The following is an 8,986-nucleotide window of genomic DNA, read 5'->3' as shown; positions in this document are numbered from 1 at the left end:
GAGGTGCTACTGAGCAGGGAGGGAAAAGGAGTGGAGCCAGAACCAGAGCAGGTCTGGTGCCTGGGGGGGAGGGAATCAGAAGGGTCTGGTGCCCACGGGACCCTTGCGACCTGGGAATAGTGTGGAGATGGGAGCTAGGGCAGGCTCAAGGACAGAATCAGAACAGACTCAGACCCGGGAGCAGGACAGGAGCAGATGAGAGCTCACCCGGTAATCCTTGAGGCAGCCTCCTTTTCCTTAAAGGTACAAGTACATCAAGGCAGGGCAAGTGAACAAAAGGGGAGGATCAGGGTACAGCGAAGGCTGAGTAGCCACCAGGGGGACAGGCCTTTGTTAGAGCCTGTAGTCGGCAGCCAGCTCTCTGCAGTGTCCCACTGAACCCAGTGTGTGTTCCCGACAGCTGGAGCATAACAGTCTCACAGCTGTCACAGCCAGGCCCACGCCACCAGTCCAAACACACAGGCTTATGGGCTGTGAGAGCTGTACCTCTGTGTTCAGTGCTGAGGCTGCTTAGGAAAGCCTGGCTCTCAGCAGCCTGCAGAGGCAGGGCAGGGTTGGACTGTCCCTTGGTCTGGGCTGGGTAACACTTCCAAGTTCTGTTTGCAGATGGACCAGCCTTTCCAGACCTCCCAAGTCACTTTCTCTCAACTAGTGCAGCTGCTGACTAGCCAGGCCCATTCGAACCTGTTGCATTGAGTTGTGCTGCTTCTGCTGGTGCTGAGACACTGCATGGGAAGAGCAGGGAAGCTGTGGTGATGCTGCCTCACCCATTCAGCATTGTGGGCCTTCCACTAGTGTGTTTAGTTGCTGAAGCTGTGCTCAGAGGTGACAGTGTCCAGGCAGGAGAGAGCCCAGCAGGTCTCTCTGATCCCAGGGTTGTTGACAGTGTCCTTGAAAACCCATTTGCTCTGGAATCAAGGAGATGACAAGTATGGATCCCCCACTGAGTTACTGCTCCACAGTGTCACCATGTCTCTCTCCTGCTCACCTCTCCCTCTGGTGACCAAGGGAAAGTGTTTCCCAGGGTTGGTCTTTCCAGGTCAGGAGTTCATGTTTCCATATCTGGCACCTTTAAAGGATATCCTGCCCATCCAGGAATAGTTGAGCCAGAGCAGGGCGAGGCGACAGGTCTCCAGGATGCGTTTTGAACTAGCAGCATTTCTGAAATTAGATCTCTTGGATGACTGCCTGCTCAACTGGGATGCTGCAACTATAGGCACATGCCAGAACCTGAGCCTGCTGCTGTCATCACGGGGAATCTTACCCCTGCCTGCAGTGTGAGAAAGATAGGGCCGCTTGTCAGTTTTTTCCAAACAGCCATCGTTCTAATGCATCTCAGAGGGCACCTCTTGGACCCACGATTGCAAAGAGCAGTGCCGCACCACCAGTATTTCCTCTCCTCCTTGCCCCATTTGGGATGGGGAAGGCTCCTGGCCTTTGCATTTGTCAGGCCAGCCTTCCTGGCATAATAAAAGTGACATAATGCAGGGCACTTAATCCTCAGGCTTTGGGAAGGCCTCAGTGGAGCTGCCCACTGAGAGGTAGGACAGTCCTAGCCAGAGCAAGACCTCTGATCACGTCTCCTCTGCTCTGAGTTTTTGCTGGGATAGCTGCACCTACTGAGGCCTTCTCTTGCTGTACAGGCAGCAAGCGTGTGGATTGAGGACAAGCTCTGCTCTCATCCCCCTTGCACCAGGGAGCTACTGGACAGCTCAGAAATGAACCTCAAGGTGGTGTACCTTTGAGTTCTGGGGTCCATTATACCACCCTCTAGCTCTTCTTTATACACTACTTTTCCATGTCAGTGGAGGATGGCTTAAGGAAATCACCTTTGCATTTTGCAATGATGTTTCTCCTTGGAAAACTCTGGCAGGCCTCATTTAGTTTTGAGCCTTGGAGGGCTTGACAGTGACTGAGCCTGGAATTCTGTTTCCTTTGCTTTGATAGACGCTTCCATGCAGGATAGCCTGTCCTGCTGGAGGTACCCGGGATGGGTCCTTCATTCTGGCCTGATCTCCAGCTGGCTCTCTGACCTGTGGGAGGAGATGCAGAGGAGGTCTTTTGTGTTGTTAAGAGGGTCAAGAGGCAATTTATGATGCTGGAGGTGTCAGGCACTTGTTGAGGATGCTGTGCCCCGCCATCCATTTGTTGACCGTGGGAAAATAATAGAGCAATTCTTCTGGGGCAGAGAACTCAGAAAAACTAGCAGGTCAGAATGTTTTTGACACGATAGTTTCCTATTTGAAACCTCTGGGCTTATCTTGTGAATCGTGTTTGCACACCTAGCAGTGCTAATCTTGCATACCACGCTTAAAAACAAACTCTTGGGCCTGCCAGGATGCCAAAGCACCCTGGGTGAGACTCACTGGGCTAGAGAGTTCAGAATAATGGTTGTGGTTCAAGGGAGAGGGCAGGAGACCTCTTGTGCATCGGGAGGCTTATTTGGGGTGCAGCAGGATGAGGGAGACCCAGTCAGATGTGTCTGACCGCAGAATGGATTCTGTTACTGGCTGAGTGGTTCCTTCCCTTCCCAGCCTAAGTGGTGTTTGGGGGGTGCGTCTGGCACTGCTGCCTCTGCTCTGCCTCCCCTCTTCTGCCATCTCTGCTGCCTGGAAGGCCTGGCACCAGGAGCTCCTCCCCAACTTTGGTGTTGCTGGAGGGCAGCTGCTGCCAAGACTCATGGGAAAAGAAGCAGGCCCCTGGCTAACTCCAGCTGCGGTGTGCAGAGCAGCCCCATGCTGCAGCTTCCTCACACCCCTGGCAGGCTGCAACAGGTGGGGACTCTCTCCCATTCCCTGGATGGCCTTTCCTGCTGGGACAGCTGTGCTCTCATTTGAACTGCTGACTCTATTTGAGGTGTTTGCCCGCCCCCTCTTCCCCTTGGCCCAATGGCGTTTGGGACTGGCTGTGTAACTCTGCACCTAACCCTGTGGCTTGCCTCCCTGGTCCCGCTCCCAGGCTCACATGGTCTGTGCTGGCAAAGGCCACTTCCTGAGCCTCCGGCTTCTGCAAACGTGGGCTGCCGAACAGTCCCTGAGACCCTTGCCAGAGGGAGTGGGAAGGGCACGTGGAGCTGCTCGGGGGCTCAGCAACTACCTGGGCACACGGCGACTTCATGATGCAGACGGTGTTTTTGTATTTTCCCCAGCAGCTGAGCAGAGCGGACCCTGAATGTGGTTATGAGGATGGGGACGAGGCCTCTCGCAAGAAAAGGAGCAAAAACCTGTAAGTGGCCACACATTGAGTATTAAATCATTATCCTGCTTATGCCCCGGGGCCCAGCTGTCTCACAGGAGATGGGGGATGTGAATCTCCTTGGGTCGTGGGCTCTGATTGAGTGAGGAGGCTGGTGTTTTGATGTTTGAAATAACTGTGTAGTGTCGTATCTGGGCTGCGTCTCAGCTGAGTTCTTCTTCAGCAGTGCAGGGGGGAGGGAGGGACAAGGACAGATACAGACTAAGATCCCGGTCTAGGCTTGTGGCTACAGATTGGTTTTCTGAACAAGTGTGTTGGAGCAAGAGCTGGAAGCAGGAGGCAGAAAGCCGGCACAGTACAGCCTGCATAGGGAAGGGCCCTTGATGCAGCATGTCTCTCTTGCTTGATGCAGCTGATAAATGCAGGACTGCCTTGGTGCCAGGAGAGAGACTCTAGGTTGGCTTTGCAGGGAAGTGAAGTTCAGAAAGAGGACATTCAGAGCCAGTGAAACTTGAGCTAGCAGCCTCCTTCAAGCTGGCCCCATGCAGGGGAGGAGTAGGGAAGCTTGCAGCTGTTGCGGTTTAATACGGCAGGGGAGTACCCTCAGGCAGTACAGCACGGTGCTCCCAACAATGGACCCTCTGACTGGAACACGCTCAGATAGATTCAAGTACTGCTGGCCCAGGCCAGGCAGGGGACCGACGAAGAAGAGCCCCTTCACACTTGTTCAGCCTTTGGCTGCTTCTCTAGTGAATGTGACCCCCTACCATTGTTTGTCAGATTTGCAAATATAGGGCAAGCCTGGCTTTTAAGTGTTAAACATGCCTCAAAGCTGCCCTAAAGTGTGGAGTCTTGCAAGGAAGACTCGGTCACAGCCTATTTCTGCAGTCAGATTTCAGTGAAGAGAAAAGAGCCATCACCATTGTGGGGATCTTTGGAAACGCCACCTTTGGTTGTAAAGAACCAAGATTTGCTTGGTTATAACTTTTACTGGACCAACTGTGTAGTTGGCAGAGAGGTTAGACTGGCTGGGGGCCACAAAGTGCCCTTCGGTCAGCCTAGGAAAGAGGCAGACAGCATAGGTAAATGCCAGGTAGAACAATTCCATTAGTTCAACCTCATGTTAGTGAAAGTGGTCTTTTAAAAGGGAGATGTGTAATAAACGTGTATATCAAAGAGCAGTTATAGGCCCAGATGGACATACTGAAATATAGGTCCTGGCAAGCTGGGTCTTTCCCCAGTAACCATGGCGTGGAGTGGAGTGGACACTGAAAGCCCATATGTGTTTGTCATCTTGAAAAAGAGATGCCCAGTGTGTGGGGGGTGGGAGGCCACAGTGCAACAGCAGACAGGCCACAGCTCGTAGCTGTGGCAGTTATGTGCGTGGGTATAGCCCGAGGACTGCCCTTGGCTGGTGGCTGTGCAGGTCAGGGAAATGCAGCGGTAGTCTGAGTGCCACTGGGTGGCAGTGTTGCCCCGCAGGGCCTGGTTGCAGACAGGCTGCAGCTGCTGGGATCAATGTTTGGAGCCCTCTGATGATTTCCTCCTGACACTTGTATTTCAAACGAGCCCTTTACAATCTGGCTTTTGCATGCAACCAGCTCTGAGTGCAGAGCAATGGGACATCCCTTCCTGCCAGCCTGTTGCCCGGGCTGTGAGATGTTGTAACTTCACGGCTCACCTGCCACAGGCTTGGGGAGGAAGCAGGATTGAGCCCTGCAGAACTTCTCATTTTTAAGTTGGTGTCAGGGCAGCTGCAGAGCCACCCGCCCGCTCTTCACCTTGAGGTCACTGGAGACAGCAGCAGATTCACTGTGGAGCGTCTCAGCCCTGCGCTGCCCTGCTATTGGCTGAGCTGTTTGTTTGCAGTCAGTCCATGTGGAGTATTTATGGTGCCTGCCGCTGAGAGCTGGCACTCAGCTCTCCTCCCCAGAACAGTGCACACCTCTTGCCCTTGGCCACTTCCCAATGTACCACACCATGGTGGACTTTTCTGAAAAGTACTTGGAAAGGTAGGACTTTTTATTCACATCTTGGGGCACTGGGCCAGAGCCTGGGGGGAAGAGGCAGAGGAATGGATGGGGTGCTGTTGGCTTTAAAGTCTTTCAGCAGGAGGTGGCATTTCGGCAGTGTTGGGGTGCTGGGATGCAGTGCACAGCTGGGCAGGACATGCGCTGTCAGAGATCAGGTGCTAATGCTGCCGTGAGTTGCCCTAGGAGAGAAAATCTCTGTCTTTCCCTTGTGAAGAATGTTGGAACTTCACCTTCAGACTTACAGGACTGTCGTGTGTGGGGCTTGGCTGCCTTCTACAGCTCTAGATTTTTTAAATTAATGGGTAGATTCATACTTGTCCAAGGAGAAGATAGTATTTTCTAATAATTTTCCATGCTATGGACCAGGAAGCTCAGTTCTGTGGATCGCACCAAGTGATGCAGCTCTGAGGCTGATCAAGGCTATTTTTTGTTGTTTGTTTGTAATGTTGTGTAAGGAGAACAATAGAATTGCTTGTGTCTTTACTCGTGGAACGTGCCAGTCTTCCCATATTGCTTCTTAGTGTCCAAACAATAGAAAAGCCAACTGGTCATTGGCTGTGTCCACTTGTATAGTGTCAGACAGCTCTGCACCTCTTGATTATGTCTGTACTTTTGCACTGTGCTGACATGTGGATGGCTGAGTTCATGCTCTCAGTCGCTCTCTCATACACACAAGTGCTTGTAAGTACCAGGTAATTTTCCTAAGTATGTTGCGAATGCGAACTGGAGAGGCAGATCTTGCAGAGGAATAATTATGGAGCGCTAAATTAAGAGCACAGCTAAAATTGTGGTTTTGTGACTTGTAGGATTGCTTCATCCCATGGTGTGGCTCTCCCCTGGAAAACAGCACACACAGGCATTAGCATTCCTGGCAGTGCCGTAATGGGAGACAGATGGTGCTTTGAGGGTTAGAATCCTTGTTTGGCTCCTCTTTTCCCATGCTACTGATGCTTGCAGATGACAGTCGGTGTCCGAGGCACTGATGCGCCTTGAGCAATAAGGGTTTGATCCTGGGAGATGCAGAGCTCTGGTACGGGGCCAGCAAAACAGCTGGGCACATCCCTCTCTTCAGGGCTACTTCCTTTTAAGTTAGTGGGGCACGGTGTGACCTGAAAACTCTGTGACCTGAAGTGCTCAGCTGGCCCAGCACCAGAGAGTATGGCATGTTTCCAGATTGAACCTGCCCCCTCCTGTCCTTTAGGCACCAGATCAACATCCCAGTGAGATTTCCTTCTGGGCTGGGGCCTGCCTGGGTGGGGCAAGAGCCTCCTGGGCTCTGGGGCGTGATGTTCAGCTCCATGCTCCCTCGTGGTCTCTTCTGCTGTGTGCAGTGACTGCAGATACACTGCTGTGGTGCTGCTGGTTGGGGATGTCTCCTTGCGAGGCTCTAAGTTGCTCTCACAGCACAGCTACTTACCAGGTAAAAGAGCTGGACTGGGGCTAGGCCACAAGAGAGCAGCATCCCATCTTGCCCCTACTCCCACCCCATCCTGCACTCTCCATCTCCGCTGCCTGCTTTCCCCTAGAGGAAGCTGTCCTGCCCCATTGACAATTGGCTAAACTGCGCTCAGCATGAAGCAGCCCTATCCTTAGCTTAGAAACCATCTGATTCATGCCTTCGTGCAATGACTGTCACATTAATCCCTGCACTTGCATCTAAGTGCATTGTCCTAGTGGGATGGGAGCCTATGCCAGAGTGTGTGTAAATCCATGTGCTCCATCCATTGCTGCAACAGCTACATATGTGCCTGGGCCTGAGATAGCTGAACTTTTCTCAAACAATTCTATGCTGGTCCCTCCTGGCCTTGCCAGTAATCTGGGCAACCTCACAGTGTGCCAAAAGCACTTGGCAGGCTCAGAGACTTGAAGGACTTGGGAAAACACCTATCAAGTCAGTGCCTGAGTCAGGGGGGAAAATTGGGCCATTTGGGCTTGCATAGTGCAATACTACATCAGAGCACCCCTGCTCTGTAGGATGCTACCTTGTATAAATCCCTCTCTCTGCAGTGGGGAGCCACTGGGAAGTACCCCTGGAAAGAGAGTGGCTGTTTTTTACAGTCAGGAATCTCCTGGTGATCTGAGCATAGAAGGAAACAACCCCTGAGCGTTTCCTTCTTGCTCCATGTCGTATAACAAAAGTAAGAGAGCATGTTGTCACTAAAGTGCATGCAGCGCACAGCTCTGGTGGCAGGTCTCTTACTCTGCACCACTGAGAGTGGAGAGGCCTGAGAGGAGAACAGGAATCAAATCATTGCTCTCGGCTTGCTTAGAGGTGCCTTCAGTGATAGCTTGTTGTGCTGGGTGCTCTGCTGTCTCAGCGCTTGGGGGCACAGGGCTTGCCCTGGCAAGCCTGGCCTGTGAGCATGGCCAGCCCACGTCTCAGGGGCTAGAGGTGCAAAGCTGTCTTGCCACCCAGCATGCCAGGAGCACTGGTACCTACAGTGCATTTCCAGTGGGTCATCAGGAGCAGGAGCCAGATCCCCAGGTAGTGGGGTAGCATGCTTGCTCGTGCCCAGCTGGGCGACTTGTATACCGGGGGCCGCATGGTGGGCCCCTCCTGTTAACCCCTGCTTTGCCAGCCCGCGAGAGGGACATTCCAGCCGGCATTCCTGAGGATGCCTGCGCTCTATAAATAGCCCCTTGTAAATCCTTGCCTGATTTCTTTTCCCGCTGCTCTGAAAGGCCCCACTATCCCAACTCTGTGCTGATTTTTCCAGCCCTTCCTTTGGTTGCTACAGCAACTGGTCGAGGAGTCGTCATAAATAGCTGCAGCCTGTGTGTGGGGCGGTGCGCAGCTGGAGCAGCCGTGGCTGGGCGCTGACACAGCCCTTACTCACACATGCCTCTTTCACTCCATGGAGCGTTTAAAGCTCCTCCAGCCTGGTCCCTCCCACTTCCTGGCTTGCTGGCCCAGAGCAAGAGTGCAGCACAGAGCTGGGATTCAGAGCTGTAGCAGCAGCTGGCCAGGCTGGTTGTGCGCTGGTCTGCTGCCTGCGGAGCTGCTCTCCGGGCGCGGGGCTCCCTCCTGCGGGAGCCATGCCGTTCTTCCGAGACCTCTCTAAGCCTCAGCCCCTGGAGTTCCACGCGGAGATGCTGCTGGGCATGCAGCGGCCTCACGGCGGGAACCTGCAGCGTAGGCACACCATGAAGGAGTAGGTGTCATGTGGACGCTGGGCGGGAGCGAGGGGACACGGCCATGGAGGGCTGTCCCCTGAGCTGGGCCGGCCGCGGAGGGGAGCTCTCATAGTATGCCCTAAAATCGTCAAGGCTCTTGACCCATCGCAGTGCCCTTGCTCCTGGTTGCAGAGCTGGTTCCTGTGAGCAAGAACGCTGTGCCCCTGGCTACGAGGCTGCGGCTTGGTGTCCCCTTCCTCATCTCCCATCACCAGCCCACGCTGCAGGGCACTAAAACCTGCTCTTGTCTCTAGGGCCAAAGACATGAAGAACCGACTGGGGATATTTCGACGACGAAACGAGTCTCCAGGGGCCAACCCCGCCAGCAAGCTGGACAAAGTGCTGAAATCCCTCAAGTAGGTACTGGCAGTGGGAAGCTCCAGATGCTGCCAGAGCTGCTTTGCTGGGGGGCTGTCTGTGTGGGGGGTTGGTGCTTGGGGCTCTGAACTTCCCTGGCACATGGGGGTTAGGACATGAGCTACAGTATGAGCAACTGCACTGAATGTGTGACCCCAGTGATCTACAGCAACCAGCTGGGAGGGGAGGCACAGTCCCATGGTTCCCCGGACAGGAGGCTTTTAACC

General features: G+C 53.8%; 1 protein-coding gene across 11 annotated transcripts in view; it reads left to right on the top strand.

The window, feature by feature from the left end:
• Window positions 1-8,986, top strand: part of RGS3 (regulator of G-protein signaling 3) — a 222,393-nt gene that overhangs the window by 207,438 nt on the left and 5,969 nt on the right. For 7 of the 11 annotated variants that reach the window (XM_019510367.1, XM_019510366.1, XM_019510368.1 and 4 more), the window contains 2 exons: window positions 3,149-3,225; window positions 8,657-8,758. In XM_019510367.1, the coding sequence (XP_019365912.1) occupies window positions 3,149-3,225; window positions 8,657-8,758 (179 nt within the window). Of the gene's footprint in view, window positions 1-3,148; window positions 3,226-3,934; window positions 5,208-7,683; window positions 8,381-8,656; window positions 8,759-8,986 lie in introns of those variants that run through there. The other 4 variants (XM_019510370.1, XM_019510374.1, XM_019510377.1 and 1 more) reach the window with 3 other exon arrangements.

The sequence above is a fragment of the Gavialis gangeticus genome, unplaced genomic scaffold, assembly GCF_001723915.1.
Source record: "Gavialis gangeticus isolate Ggan-Ray unplaced genomic scaffold, GavGan_comp1, whole genome shotgun sequence".
Taxonomy (NCBI): Eukaryota; Metazoa; Chordata; order Crocodylia; family Gavialidae; genus Gavialis; species Gavialis gangeticus.
This window is presented reverse-complemented; position numbering and strand designations above follow the sequence as displayed.